Genomic DNA, 15,099 nt, shown 5'->3' with positions numbered 1-15,099 from the left:
AGATGTAGTAGTACCACGATGTTACTGCGCCGAAATAACTTTTATTATATTTGTATGTCATTTTTACTTGGATTATGATCACTCGCAAGTAGCAAGGGGCTTTCCATTTAAGGAATAGATACCAATATCGATTTCTAATTACAGTGCCTATCAATCAAAGTGGAAACATCTGCTATGATCGGCCATAATCAATAATTCAATTAGGAATCTTGCATAATATAACTCATTAGATATTCATCTATAAACACAATTTAATTAAAATATCTTACATAGTGTTCGTTCTCTAGATATAACATTGTTGTGGCGCTTGATATTACAATAAATACTTGAGTATATAATAAACTCTAATCTTTTATTATTTCACTATTTTATTTTATTTATTCATTTATTTATTTTTGGAGGGGGGGCGTTTTTGTACTCTGTCAGTTACGTTTACGTTTAAGTCACCGCAAACTAGAGAAAATATATCCAACTGTTAATTAAATTATTTAAAACAATACATAATATAATCTCTTATATAACATGTAGAATATCGAAATATGAAAATATAATATAAATTTATATTATAAAAACCGATATCCTTAATGATACAAATATATATCTAATAACAATAAACTAAATTTGTCTCTGTACGTGATGAACAGCTCATATAGCTGAATCGTTCAGAGGGATATTTGTCACAGCGTCTACCGTAAGTATGCAAAAACATCTTACGAGACAGCGCTAGTGTTAATTTTACAAGCATTAAGATTGACCAGTACACAATAGCTCCAGGTTCTAGACGGCACAGCATCGATACACAACAAAAGATCCAGTGGAGGCACTCGAAGGCAGACCGTTTATGGTAAGTCTTGTCGAGTGTCTGGCGTGCATGTATCCTTGAACAAGCCGGATTCAAAGACATCCAGCGATCGATATTTAATGATGACATCATTGTATGACTTTAACATGTGAAATTTCATTGTAATGTTATTGTCTTATTCCTCTGTATAAGTGTGATGACCACATATTGATTGAACTTCTGTATTGACCAAGCCGTTCGTGTGTGTATAAATAGCAGCGCTATTTTATCAGGACAAGCACTCGGAGCAGTGTTGACAGAGGCAGTATTGACATGACTAGCCCTCTGCTCCATACCATTGCATTTTTATCTAACAGACAACGACTAGAAATCTAATATATTAGTCACTGGATGTAACCATATAGGGCAGAATGGTTGAGGTTGGAAAATTCTACCAAGGATCGAATGTTCTTCAACCGCTGTGTGGCATCATTGGACTGCCCATAGACCAGGTATGTACAAATCACAGACAATTCCATGAATATTTTATCTGTATTTCTATAGTTCCGTCTCCTTGGCAACCAATTTCGACAATTCTATCTTAAATATGTGCATTGTTCAGTGATTTGCGGAGGGAATGTTCTGATGAAGAAACTATCAAACCAAACAGTTCATGAAACATGTTTATTTTAAGGCTATGGACTCATGGATTAATGGTAGGGTCCCACCGCAGTATAGTCAAGTGTGTTTCGAAGTAGAGGCTTCTAATACTGCAGCACCTTTCGCCCGAGTACTGTATTTATTCCATGAATTACGTCATAATGGTAATAAATTTAGGATCGTGCGATTTAAAAAAAAGTATTTAGATACCAAACGTACGATATTGTATATCCACTTGTAAGGTTTGTGTAGTATATATGACTATGAAGATAGTATAAATGTACTAATATCTTCACCAATGTAATTGTTATCTATCAACTGCATATCTATAAAGTAACTTTTGATACACATATACACACATCTGTTACATTACATTTATAGCAAAGATATATATATGCATATTCATATGTCGTTAAAACTAACAATACTTTCGACAAATGTCATTCTAATCAAATAGCAAGAAAGCATACAACTTCTGTGAAGCATGCATGGTCATCTTTACAGACGTGTATGGGAAATCAGCATACACTTAATTAAAATTGATTCACTCATTTTTTTAGTATAATGGAGTTTATTCAGTGGGAATTTAAGCTATGTGATTAAAATATATAAATAACTATTGTTCGTTAAAAAGCGTCGTATTATTTTTTTATTCAGCTTCCGCTTCCTGAAGACATGCTGTGTGTTTGATCGATATAATGTATATACAACCTAATAATTTTAATGACTGATATCCCCGTTTCTTAGGTTATTTCCAATTCTTATCCAGGTGAAACATATATTGTATTAGAACCGTCCACGGTTAGGAATAAATCCGTTAATCTACTGTACAAAACCGGCAGTAACATTCTAACTGAAATATGTTATAAGGCAAATTGTATTACTTTATTTGATATTCTTAATGGGACGACCATAGAAGCAATAAAATACACAATGCTGTCATCAGATACACATAAAACTATATAGAAACTCGATATTTTACCGGAACTGGATTACTGACTACAAGCCGAATGAGCAAGTGGTACAATGTATGAAGGCTACAGAATTTCTATCGATTTCTTTCATTGATTGCTACACCTGATATATCACGTATCTTTCATTGTCGTTAAATCAGTCTATCTTTGATTCTATTAGATTGTATCCTGAATTACATTTTGGTCTTATATAATCAACAATGACTTAAAATCTATATAAACAAAGCATTTGGGGTTCATATTGAATTAACTATGTGTTTGATCAGACATTTTCTGAATGGTATTGGAATCAATCGTGTAAACTTCATTGTACGGTAATATTGTTTGTTTGTCGCATACCCTTTCTCTGTACCGATCTACTTAATTACAGTCAAACCTGTTTATAGTGACCCATGGGATAAAAAAAAATCTGTATAGCCATGTGGTTCCTACACATAGGTCAAATCCGTGTTGAGGTTGACTAAATGTGGTTTTAAAAAGTAGGTTGTCATAATACGGAAGTTGTTACTAGTCCATGATTCACTGTAAATACGTTTTGAAATGAAATGAGACTTCCATTAAAGGATAATACATATGTACCTTATTCCGTGACACAGGGACGATAATGACATAAACCAGGATTCTGTTGTCATTTGTTTTTCACTATTATTCTTAAAAATAAAAAATAAATGTACAGTTATAGAATATTTCTAATATGTTTGGGGGAAACATTTTTACGATATACAATGTAAGTATACAATGTAAGCCGGATGCAGATATTGATAGCCAACGGCCCTCCATTTTAAATTCCATTCATTAAAAGGACGTTTATTTGTGAATCAAAGACTCTCCTCTTTTCAAGTAATTACACGACCATTGTATCGTTGAACAATGCGCATTATTCATTTCGGTCCCAGACAACTCCATCTGTCAATGTATGAATGACTCGACATTTTAGGGTACAGTGTCGTGTTTTAGCTGATAGAGCCGAAGAGCAGACACACTAATATGCTCCCGAGGGGGAAATGAAGACAAAGATCGAATGTGCAGTCTACAACTAAATGACTAAATAGCTGTTTTCTGGTGGACAAGCTTCATTGTTGCTGATTTTTAACTTTACGTTTAGATGGCTTTATTAAGCTTTACGTATACCTAAAAAGCATCGCCATGTTCAATAGTACATAAACTGCCTCCGGCTGTAAGAGTGTAACTAGTTATTTTCATATATAAAAGTCAAGATATCTAATTTGTATCCTAAACGTTCAATTGTTTATTTTATAATATAATATATAATCAGAAACATGCGATTGTGTTGTCATAATGAATTTATTGTTTGAAAAGTTTTTCCAATGTTCACGGAATCTCAACGGAATCTTAATTGAGGTAATATTAATTATTCGTTATTTACATCAGGTAATAAAGGTAAACAATATGTGGGATATTTTCCTGTGTCCTATACCAACTATACCAATACCATGTCAGTCACTAAAAGTGTTCTCTCAATAACATGTAAAAATGTACAAAACGTTGATGAACATGTCCCGAGTTATTATTTTTTCTGTATGTTTCATGGACACAATAAAACGGATACAGATACTTCAAAAACAAAAGTACTTATTTTTAAGACGTATATATGAATATACCCTAAAATCTCGATAATAAGTCTGAATCGGAAAGCCTTGGATTTCTTACAGTCAAATGTATCTTGAAAATATGTCGGTTTTGAAAATAGGCCGCACTTGAAAATAAGCCTTGAAGTCCTCCTGAGGAATTTATCTAAAATAGACAGATCTTTTCTGTAGTGTGGTCAATATAAAATTCTTATAACGTTCTGTTATAGTAGTCTTGTTATTTTATGTATACATAAATACATGTATAGGTATAAATATATGCATATTTGTATTTATTATCAAATTTGTTCTTGTACTTTGTTATTATTTTTTATTTCTTTTTTATTTTTTTTTATTTTGATACTCAATTTAAATTTCTATGAGTGAGTTCGAAAGTAAGCCGGTCTCCTTAGTAAGCCTGTCATTCTTAACAGGTTAAATGACCTGGAAAATAGGACGGGCTTAAAAATAAGCCGGTCCTGAAAATCAGCTTTGTATTCCCTACTAAAATAGAATATAAGCCGCAACTTATCATCGAGATTTTAGGGTATAACATAACATTTATAAAGTAAAAAAAAAGAGAGCGTATGGTTAATTCAAATGCCGTATTTATCTGATAAATATCCTAACTTGCACGAGCAAAGGAACAAACAAAGTCCATACAATTCCTTTAAAACAAAGGCGTTTTGTGAAAACCATTATGGATATTTGCAGTTTGAACAACGGAACTACTGAACTCGTTATTAATATGAATTCAGTGTCAACGATAATGAATAATTAAAGCTTATCAATATCCATTCGCTTTTGGTGTCCTTCGTTAGGTCGTTAATTAAAAATCGTGTAAACGTAATTTAGCGAGCTAGTCACAGCAACAGTTCTGCTGCAACACGCTATCCGTTCAATACACCGGCTTTGTGTTTCTTTCAGATCAATTTCCTCGCCAGTTTTATTCTTGCCTTTTCAAGTGGACTATTGATGCGAAAATTCTTCCCTGCGGGCAGGGAAAGAGTACCCCAGCGTCATGTCCTCGAGTTATCGCTAGGCCTTGCCCTAGGCTACTTCTGCTTCGGATAGTAAGTGTTTGAAAACACATTGCCACGGATAATGCTTACTCAACAAATATGCATATAAACAGATTTCGTACATATTTAACCTCGTGTCATAAGTCATTTTAATTTTTTTCTATAGATTTGCTCAAAAGAAATATATTTTTTTCCATTAAAACATAAATGTATCTTCCTATGGATTTATATTCTCCAATAATGATTGCCTTTTTAGAAGGGAAATACACTAATGCACCAAAACTGTAATATGTAAAGTTTTTGATATTATTTTTTATCATTTCGTCATCATCGCTCGAAACTACGAACTAGTGTCATTTAAGGGCGGTTTCGTCTGCGTGAAATGTGTGAAACGTATTGTTTAGGAAGCTGTTTTGAGTCTCATTGTGATAGTGAGAGTCTTACCTATTTACAGAGCTCTCAAATCCAAAATTGAGGCGGTGTCAAGAAAGAAAGTAAAAAGAAAGTAGTTAGGAAACGAAAACGAAGAGATATAAAACATTGTTCCAAATTTAGTCGCCTTTTGACGATAAAGTTAAATATGTAATGCAATGATAAGGAATAAAATCATATCAACGTAACTAATTGTATTTTGACAAACTATGATTACCATAGAATGCTGTTTCCTGATTTCAGTCAGCTGATACATTTGGTACTATACACGACACTGCCTTACCTATTGGTGCTGTATGGTCCGAGACAGAACTTCCACACTCTCGTGTTCGCTGTTGCCTTCCTCTACATTGTGATTATGCATGCATATCGTCTTTACTACGACTACGGAGGATTCTCATTGGATGTTACCGGGTAAGTCAGTGATGACGTAGGCTTTTACTGTGTAAATGATGACGTAGACAGTTACTGGGAGAGTCAGTGATGACGAATGGTTTGTCCTGGGTAAATAGTGACGTATAATGTTACAGAGTAGCTGCTGACGTAGCATGTTACTTGGTAGGTGATGACGAAGAATGGGGATTGTAAAAGGTTACTGGGTAAGTGATGACGTTGGATATTACTGGGTAGTTGATGACGTAAATTATTATTGGGTACATGATGACGTATGATGGTAGTGGGTAACTTTAGGTGATGACATAAAATGTTACTGGGAACGTGATGATGTAGGGTGTTTCTGGGAAGATAAGGATGAAGAACGGTCTAATGAAATTCATTATTTCGTTACAAATATGCTAGTATAACTTAATAATGAAATGATGATGTTTATGAATGGTATACACCCCCATAAAGTTATCGGGGCATAATTAAAGCCCAAGGTTTTTTTTCCAGATAAGCTAGACGTAAGACCGGAAGTAAAGTCTACATGGCATATTGCAATGACATTTATATTGGTATATACACATTAGATATATTTCCATTGTAGCTCTGTGACGATAACGACATGGTATAATGAATCAATCTTTATTTTTGTAATTGATAAAACAAGTAAATGTTAAAATCTAAAATGTTTTAACGATTTACAAAATGGGATCCCATAATGTATACGCCTTCATTTTCGTTAGACACACCATTTAGCGAAATTTCGTTTGAAAGCTTAAACGCACATTGATATGTTAGGTGAAACATTAAGCATATATTGTCAGTGTGAACCTTTAATCTCGAATTTATGTAATCGTGAATATGTTTGAAATAGACGCTAAAAGACGTGTACATAGAAATAAGGAGGTTTACTATAACCGGGAATTTATTTCAAAGCATTGCTGTAAAAATAATATGACGGATAGTTCAATACTGAATCCATTAGATCTGGCATTAATATTAATAACTTTGATATTTTGAAGATAAACATATGTTGTCTGTAAGCGGTAATAAAGCATCATTGTAATCATATAGTATGCATCACACTCGGTTACGAAAAAAGTAGTCCTTATTCCTGCTGCAAACGATTATTGAATATATAACTATTGCAATTTTTTATGTGTTTTATCGATTCTTTCGTAACGACACATGTGAAAATGGGTTTAATCATTGCATAAGCATTGTACATTGTAACTACATGGATTTTTGAATCATGTCATTTTCCATGAAATAATCTAATGATTAATTTCAAATTAAAATGACTAGCTTCATTTGTTGAATTTGCTATTAATGAGAAAATATATAATGTATACTGCTGTCCTTTCGTAAAGAATTGTATTTATAAAGTCTATGGAACAATGATATACTTTTGAAAATAAAAAAAATAATCCAAAAATGTTTTATTATGAATCATTACAATTGGTTTATTTTATGGTACGTGCAAATGACCATCTACCATAACCATTCAATAGTAACCATATATCTTTTTTACTTAGAGTGTTATTCTTGTTTCTATGGTTACACAGACCAATGATATTTATCAATAAGTGTTGTTCGTCATCATTACTTGCGGCATTTTCTTGTTTCTATGGTTACACAGACCAATGATATTTATCAATAAGTGTTGTTCGTCATCATTACTTGTGTCATTTTCTTGTTTCTATGGTTACACAGACCAATGATATTTATCAGTAAGTGTTGTTCGTCATCATTACTTGTGGTATTTTCTTGTTTCTATGGTTACACAGACCAATGATATTTATCAGTAAGTGTTGTTCGTCATCATTACTTGCGGCATTTTCTTGTTTCTATGGTTACACAGACCAATGATATTTATCAATAAGTGTTGTTCGTCATCATTACTTGCGGCATTTTCTTGTTTCTATGGTTACACAGACCAATGATATTTATCAATAAGTGTTGTTCGTCATCATTACTTGCGGCATTTTCTTGTTTCTATTGTTACACAGACCAATGATATTTTTCAATTAGTGTTGTTCGTCATCATTACTTGTGCCATTTTCTTGTTTCTATGGTTACACAGACCAATGATATTTATCAATTAGTGTTGTTCGTCATCATTACTTGTGGCATTTTCTTGTTTCTATGGTTACACAGACCAATGATATTTATCAATTAGTGTTGTTCGTCATCATTACTTGTTGCATTTTCTTGTTTCTATGGTTACACAGACCGATGATGATAATGACACAGAAGGTAACAAGTGTGGCGTTCTCTGTACATGATGGGATGGAAAAACGAGATGATAAACTTTCAGAGGACCAACGAGATAACTGCATAAGGTACGTATGCTTCGATGGATAGCAGTCTAATTCTAAATCAAACTCCGTCAGACATTTACTAGAAAACCAGGACAAGAATAATTCAATCACTCTTATTTACAATAAATATCAACAAGGTCTTATAAATTGATCAGAATTGACTACGGACCATTTTATGTACATCTTCAAAAGGCAATATATAAGGTAAGTGATAATTATTTTTAGTAAAAAAAAGAAGACTTTATGCAAATTATGTTTGATACATGAAAAAAACGAGTTCCAATACCGTAGTAAAAACGGCAAAGTTCCAATACTGTAAAATAATCTATTTTCGCGATGAGTAATTTTGTCGGTTTGTAACCAACGCGAAGTACGCGATTTTTTATTAAATGCGAAAATAGGTTGACTTATAAGCTCTACAAGTTTTTGTATATTATGTTTCTTTTATTTCTCAGGAAGAAGCCGTCCTTCTTAGAGTATTATAGTTACATGTTTTCATTTCACAACATTATGGCTGGTCCTTTAGTTTTCTACTCGGATTACCTCAGTTTTATAGAGGGGTCTAATATCAAAGTTCCACAACCAAAACAGGTAAATATTCCATATAGCATATGAATATCAGAGGTAGTTTTGTTTGAAATAATTTACGGTTATTGAATTTCCTGTTTACTGTTACAAAGCGGTTATTGCTTTAGCTCGAATCATCGTTGCAAAAATTGATTGCAAGTAGATTGGGGGCAATATTTACATTTATAAAATATGTTATGACAAAGCAAACAAACGGCCAGCAATGGCGTTTTGCTGTGTAGTTAAATTCAATTTAAGCTCTACATTGTATTCTTTCGGAAGTCAAATTTAGACTTGCTGATTCGTTATTTCAAGTTATAATTGTTTGTCTTTGTATTTTAAACGGTACAGAGTACAGAATTAAAAAATTAAAATATTGTAAAAAAAAATACAGAAATACTGAGTTCTGCTATTTTTGTTTCTTATGAAACAGGTATATCCTTTTATTCCAAAGCCTTTCGTTTTATTAATATATGGATTTACAATACTAAAAAGTCATCTTTTTTTCTAGGATGATAACCACAATAACAAGACCCGTGAACCCTCACCAAATGTAAGTTTTTAAGTAAATGAATGCTAAACACTGCAATTTACAGAGGAAACACGAGATATGGTCTTAACCGTCCGGTCTCAGTAGCCGGCAAAAGATACAAAATCTGTATTTAAGATCTAATTGGAATTTACGTTAAAAGTCGAAGAATTGATGCAACAATATGTTTTGTTTTGCTGACATTGGAGTTATATATATATATATATATATATATATATGCCGTAACTGGGTTTTTCTTCAGTAATCTAGTGAAATCATAAACTTTGATGAATAAAGCTGTGAAAATCATTCAGAGGCGCAAACAGAAATGTATGATTCCTTATAAACTTAAGTAACAACACACATATTTTGCATGTTCTCGTTTTTTATGCTTTATACATGTTTAGATATTTGCATACGACACTTACAATTACTGATTCTACTGCGAAAATGTTAAATGAAATTGTAGTCCAGAACTTGGATTCATGATCTGACCACATCTGCTCATTTCATTGCACTATTATAAAATAATTTTGAGCTTTAATTTAACTTTATAAAATATAAAGCTATACGTTGTAAGTATTGTTGTTCTCAAATTGTCGGTTACTTATTGTGGTGGATTATATATGAAAAACTCTTCATGAGCGTAAAATTACGGGACATATAACTTTTATTTCAAATAAAAAATGTTTTTCTTGTTCATGTGTGATGTGTAAGTCAAAGAATATTGGCCTGAAAATTAAAAGTATAAATATGGTAAATATATATCTGATGTGCTATACATTTCTTATGCGTTGTCCAATAAGAGAGGTAAATCAGTATGTGTTAATGTGCTATACAAACAACTCATATTTTTCATGGATTTATAAGTAAATGAATATCGTTTTAATCACAGGCAGCCATGCTTGAAACTTCCGTAGCTGCAGCATTATGTGGAATTATTATGCTTTTGGCTCCTCACTATTTTCCGGTGTTCCGGATGGCAGGTAACGTTATATTTCTTATCTTTTAAATTGGGATTAGTACCGTATTGACTACCTTAATTAAGAACATATTTTTTCAACAATATCTACATTTTGTATTACTAAAAATAAAATTGTTATGTTAATTTTTACAATATTATGTGTTTTCCATAATGAAATAAATGTATTTATATGTCTTTCATCACGGTTTATTGAGAAACCCTTGATACAGGATTAAGATATACTTTAACGCTATTTACTATTTTACATCAGGTTGTCGCACAACTTTATTTAATCAAAAATATTTCAGAAATACTAAAACATATGGGTATCTCTCTAAAGATGATATTCAATGATTATTCACATCGTCTTGTTATGCACCTCCTTCTGAATTCAGCTCGCTTTTTAGCGGAGGGCTTTTATGTTTTTATTTTATCAAATATCATTTGTCTTTTCATTTCAGAGGACACGTTTTTATACGAAACAAACATCTTTCACCGAAACATTTACATGATCATAGCGGTTACATTACAGAGAGCGAAATACTATTTTGCTTGGAAATTAGGTGAGTGGTGTAATTAGTGGAGAACACTGATGGTTTGGCTTGGCTTAGTTTTAGACGTTTAACGTCCTCTTAACAACCAAGGTCACTTAAATAGTGTCATGTTTGTTGGAGGAGGAAAGCAGGAGTACCTGGAAAAAAAACCACCGACTAGCGGCCAGTATATGGTCTCACATGATTCGAACTCGCAACCTCCAGAGGTGGGGGGCTTGCGGTAGTGTGTCGAGACATCTTAACCCTTCGATGACCGCAGCCCCCATAAAATGACTAAAATGGATATACAATTTAGTATCCAAAAACGCCATATTGTCATACGTGTCTCTGTGTGAAATGCAAATCGCTTAAATGAATGTTAGAAACAAAATGAAATAGAATATCTTAAGGCCTTAAATTATATTAAACAAGGATCGATATGTAATAATTATAGCTAGATGAGTACAATTTCCAGATGATTCATATGAAATCACAGAAAAATTAAATGAAAATTAGTAAGTAAATATTAAAGACATCGAGACAGACAAAGTCCCTCAATTATAATTGATAATTAATATTCTTTTGTGATAGGCAGCCTTGATATATGATGATATAGAAAAGATAAAACGCCATCGAATACAATTAGAATATTTACAATAGAAATGTAACTGCAACAGTGTGGTAGACATTACCAGACAATATTCCAATATGAAGTCAGCGAAAAATGATACGAAACTTCCCATCGACATCACAAAACATGACCTGCAGAATCTCTATTTCATTAGAATATTTAGATTATTTCTTTTACAGATTCAATACAAGATTAGTTTTATCATGGGTGACATTCCTGGCCCTTTCGACTTGTCATAAGTCATTAGGACTTTTCACGCCTCACTAATCTAAATATATATATATAAACAATTACGCAGCACGTATAACTTGACATGACTAATTAGGTTTTTTCACAGCTTCACAGTTCCATAAATATCTTTGTTACAGAAACACACTATCACTTCACGGTTATGACGTCATCAAGATGGCCGCCGTCTCAAATTTCACTAAAAAATGAAAAATAGTCATAACATTGACATTTTTCAACCGAAGTAGACAAATTTGGTATCAAAATGACCACGATAGAACACTAAAAAACACATCAGGACCAAATAACCAAATATATGTAGTGATTTTTACGCAGGAAGTGAAAAAATAGGATTTTAAGCTCAAAAATGGTATTTTTTTAGTAAATTTTTCATATTTTGCTTGACGCAACAAAAACGTTTTCCAACCGCAAACTATTATTTCTAATTAGTTTTTTGTCCACTTTTAAATCAGTTTAAACAAAAACATGTAACTAGTTTTGATAACATGCATGCATGCTGAAATCTTTGTATATTTAATAACAATATTGTCATATATTTTTATCGATTGTGATTACGTGAATGTAACCTTTTGGAATGTAATCGGAATTGCATATACATTTTCTTAGATTTCAAAAGGTAGATCGTTTGATGGCATTCCAGTTTGAATATTAATTAATTACAAGTAAAGCTCAATAATGCTTACTAATATTTACTTATGGTGGAACGTATTACAACCACGATGTTCTAAATTACATTCTTTCTGATAAAAAACCTATGGTTTCGTAACAATATTCGATATGACACCAGTGCTTAATTTGATTGGTCACATTTTACATACCAGGTGAGCTTTCCAATTTAGCCGCCGGACTGGGATTTAGAGGTTACGATGACGACGGCAAGGAAAAATGGGATTTATTAACGAACGTCAAGATATGGCAGTTAGAGGTAAGAATATTTAAAATAAATACAATTCAATTTTGATAAGACATGCAGCTTATACAATTTCGAAGGATGTAAGTAGGGGTTTATTTTAGCTTTTCCATTCTCTGGCTAAGAAAAAATGCTAATTAGTATCATATAGTAGAAAAATGATCCAATCTAGGCGTGGTGTACTGTACCTTCAAAATGATTCGCTCCTCGAAAGTGCGACCGCCGATATGGCATTATGGCTATTGGAGTTATTAGGTGTGCTTCTTCCTAGTTATAAAATAGGTTTTGTGATCCATACTAGCTGGCAAAGGAAAGATTGGAAAATATTCAACTTTACCTATTGCTTTATGTGTATATGTATCAGAGAATAAATTATCTATATCCATAAAATTTTATCTGGATTCATCCTTTAATCAAACAAAGGATGATTCCGAATTTCAAGCATTTGTTTATTTTATTAAACACATGGTATAGTTGAAAGTTTATCAAATCAAATATTATCTGATACTGTGTTTTGATTTAATTCAAGTGGCCTGCACCAGAACCCACGATTCTTAAAAATCCATCTCAAATATGAAGATTTAAGTATAGGTAGGCGACAAATCTGCATTCCGAAGCAACAATGGTTCATGTCATTCTTAAAGTTTTGTCGATCCATATAACAGGATTTTAAAAAAATCGTATTTCTCTGTAATTCTACATTTGTTTGTTTTTACAGACTTCAACAAGTTTAAAAGTGCTTATAGACTCGTGGAATTTAAATACTGTAATTTGGTTTCGCCGTGTGATTTACGATCGCACCCCACCTTCATACAACACTTTGGCAGTATTCGTGTGTAGTGGTATCTGGCATGGACTCTATCCCGGATATTATGTCACATTCTTCTCAACAGCGGTTGTCGTCATGGCGGCCAGACTGGTAAGAAAGTTAATTAAATTTTAAATAGTCACTTTCTTATTTCTATTTGTTAATATTGTTCTTAAAATTGATGCAACAATTTATTGTTGTTTTGTTACTGTAACTAAAATAAGAGATTTATTATTTGATTCTAGCATATCAATTGTAACAGTATTTACATTTAAAAAGTAAATACAAATGTTATGTTTACTTTGACATCTATAATTAATGCATTTTTGTAGGTATTGTTTGCAAAACATAGCATACCATTAATTTGAAATGCTAAATCACCAGCATTCATGAAAATGATTAATGAGTTTTCGTATTGGTAAGGGAACTGTACAGTTATTTACATAATGTATCTTTGAAAAAAAAATGTTATCATATTTTTGTATACATTTCAGGCGAGGAGAAATATACGTCATCATTTTCAGACAACAGATACAATGAAATTTATCTACGACTGTATAACATTTATACCAACGAAATTAGCTGGAGCCTATCTACTAGCCCCTTTTTGTCTACTCGATTTAACATCCAGTATCAAGTTGTTGGTGTAAGTATGTACATGTATGTAGGAAAGCTGATGTAGCAAGACATTGCACATCCTTAATATACCAGTGGTTACTACCACTTACTATATCCACCCCTAGATTATGTTATAAAAACTGAAGGCATTTCATAAGAAACAAACTTACCAATCACAAGTCTAAAGAGGTTACATGTATTTCTGAAGAGCGCACTCATCTACATCAGTTTTGTCAATGACATGATCGATGTGGATATAACAACAGCAATAGTAACCACTTGATAGTCGTGGTTCGAAGTTGGATGACGTTCAGATTGTTACTCCAACATATCTTCCAACTCCAGGTTTATTTAATAAGTGGTTTATTTCCCTCACGCAATGATTGTGTTAATGTCAAAGCAAATATTTTACAAATGCATTAAAAAGTTATAAAATATCAATGATGACGAGATACCAATATTTACTCCTAAAAAAATTCCTATCGGCGATGCGATATAGCATTGCTCGATAGATTAGCATTTACTTGTTGTGTTTTATTAAAGACTGTATCTTCCTTGTTGATATTGCAGATCGGTTGGGCTACACATCCACATTTTATCCATAGTTGGAATTATTTACTTCACATTCATTAATCCATCCAAGAAGAAAAGAGGATAAAAAAAACAATGAGTGACCGGCTATGATTTCAGTGACATTTAAGCTTGATTTCATGAATGATATTTGAATGCGGCTTTGAACAAATATTGCATATTGATGGTATGTAAGTAAGGATTATAGGAGAATGCATGTGACAGAGAGATATTTAAAAGGTGGTAAAATGTTGATTCATATGTATCTGGATGGTCTGTAATGTCTATATTTAATAAGTTGAAAATAAAACACTTGCTACTTGCCATTTGTATATTTAGATTTTTATCTTGAAGAATCATTGACGATATGTTAGTTCACTGCTAATACAAAACATAATTTTGTCTTGAGCTTTCTGAAAAGTTAATGCAATGACAAGACATCAAAGCACTATTATTCTAGAGTAGCTGTGTTAATATACCTTCATCCATTGTTGACATACACCCTTTCCTATGATACATCTTTTATAACTGTTTTAAACATAATAAATATCGTTATAGAC

The 15,099-nt window shown here is 32.4% G+C and overlaps 1 protein-coding gene across 1 annotated transcript; it reads left to right on the top strand.

Annotated features, from left to right (window-relative positions):
• The first annotated feature begins 613 nt into the window (after window positions 1-613).
• Window positions 614-14,865, top strand: LOC138318018 (lysophospholipid acyltransferase 6-like). Its single transcript, XM_069260045.1, has 12 exons — window positions 614-1,293; window positions 4,932-5,077; window positions 5,702-5,872; window positions 8,071-8,181; window positions 8,616-8,751; window positions 9,239-9,280; window positions 10,152-10,242; window positions 10,682-10,783; window positions 12,455-12,558; window positions 13,262-13,462; window positions 13,846-13,997; window positions 14,540-14,865. Exons 1-12 carry the CDS (start codon window positions 1,213-1,215, stop codon window positions 14,625-14,627), a joined length of 1,425 nt encoding a protein of 474 aa, XP_069116146.1. The 5' UTR covers window positions 614-1,212; the 3' UTR covers window positions 14,628-14,865.
• The last annotated feature ends 234 nt before the right edge of the window (window positions 14,866-15,099 follow it).

Source organism: Argopecten irradians, chromosome 1 (genome assembly GCF_041381155.1).
Source record: "Argopecten irradians isolate NY chromosome 1, Ai_NY, whole genome shotgun sequence".
Classification (NCBI taxonomy): Eukaryota; Metazoa; Mollusca; class Bivalvia; order Pectinida; family Pectinidae; genus Argopecten; species Argopecten irradians.
This window is presented reverse-complemented; position numbering and strand designations above follow the sequence as displayed.

Excerpts from the sequence above, each read along its gene's own strand:
- LOC138318018 (XM_069260045.1), top strand. The coding sequence starts at position 1,213 with ATGGTTGAGGTTGGAAAATTCTACCAAGGATCGAATGTTCTTCAACCG. Across the intron at positions 5,078-5,701 it reads GGCTACTTCTGCTTCGGATA|TCAGCTGATACATTTGGTAC; the intron begins GTAAGTGTTTGA and ends TCCTGATTTCAG. Across the intron at positions 10,784-12,454 it reads CTATTTTGCTTGGAAATTAG|GTGAGCTTTCCAATTTAGCC; the intron begins GTGAGTGGTGTA and ends TTTACATACCAG.